The sequence below is a fragment of the Camelina sativa genome, unplaced genomic scaffold (genome assembly GCF_000633955.1).
Source record: "Camelina sativa cultivar DH55 unplaced genomic scaffold, Cs unpScaffold21937, whole genome shotgun sequence".
Lineage (NCBI taxonomy): Eukaryota > Viridiplantae > Streptophyta > Magnoliopsida > Brassicales > Brassicaceae > Camelina > Camelina sativa.
In genome coordinates, this window is record NW_010942926.1 from 1 (window position 1) to 269 (window position 269).

General features: G+C 41.6%; 1 protein-coding gene across 1 annotated transcript; it reads right to left on the reverse strand.

The window, feature by feature from the left end:
- Window positions 1–6: 6 nt before the first annotated feature.
- On the reverse strand, window positions 7–264 carry LOC109132105 (the record flags this gene model as incomplete). Its single annotated transcript, XM_019243221.1, has 1 exon — window positions 7–264. A coding segment is annotated over one exon (258 nt), but the record flags the coding sequence as incomplete, so codon positions are not given.
- Window positions 265–269: the final 5 nt, after the last annotated feature.

Here is a 269-nt window from a genome sequence, read left to right on the forward strand (position 1 = left end):
GAATCCGAACAAGTTCATGAGGAAAAAGGCCAAAGTCAAGAAACCATGTAGCAAACCCATCTCTTTGACAAACCTTATGTGATTAATGACCCCGATAACCAAGGCAAATAGAACCTGAACAGATACCGCGTAATATAAGGTTGCCATCATTATAGCCAAAATCCTCATTGTCTCACGGAAACTCGCTTTCGATATCTCAAAGTTCTCGTAATCCACAGGCTCTCCTATCATCCAGAGAGCAATCAGCGTTGCAACTATGAGAATGTTGT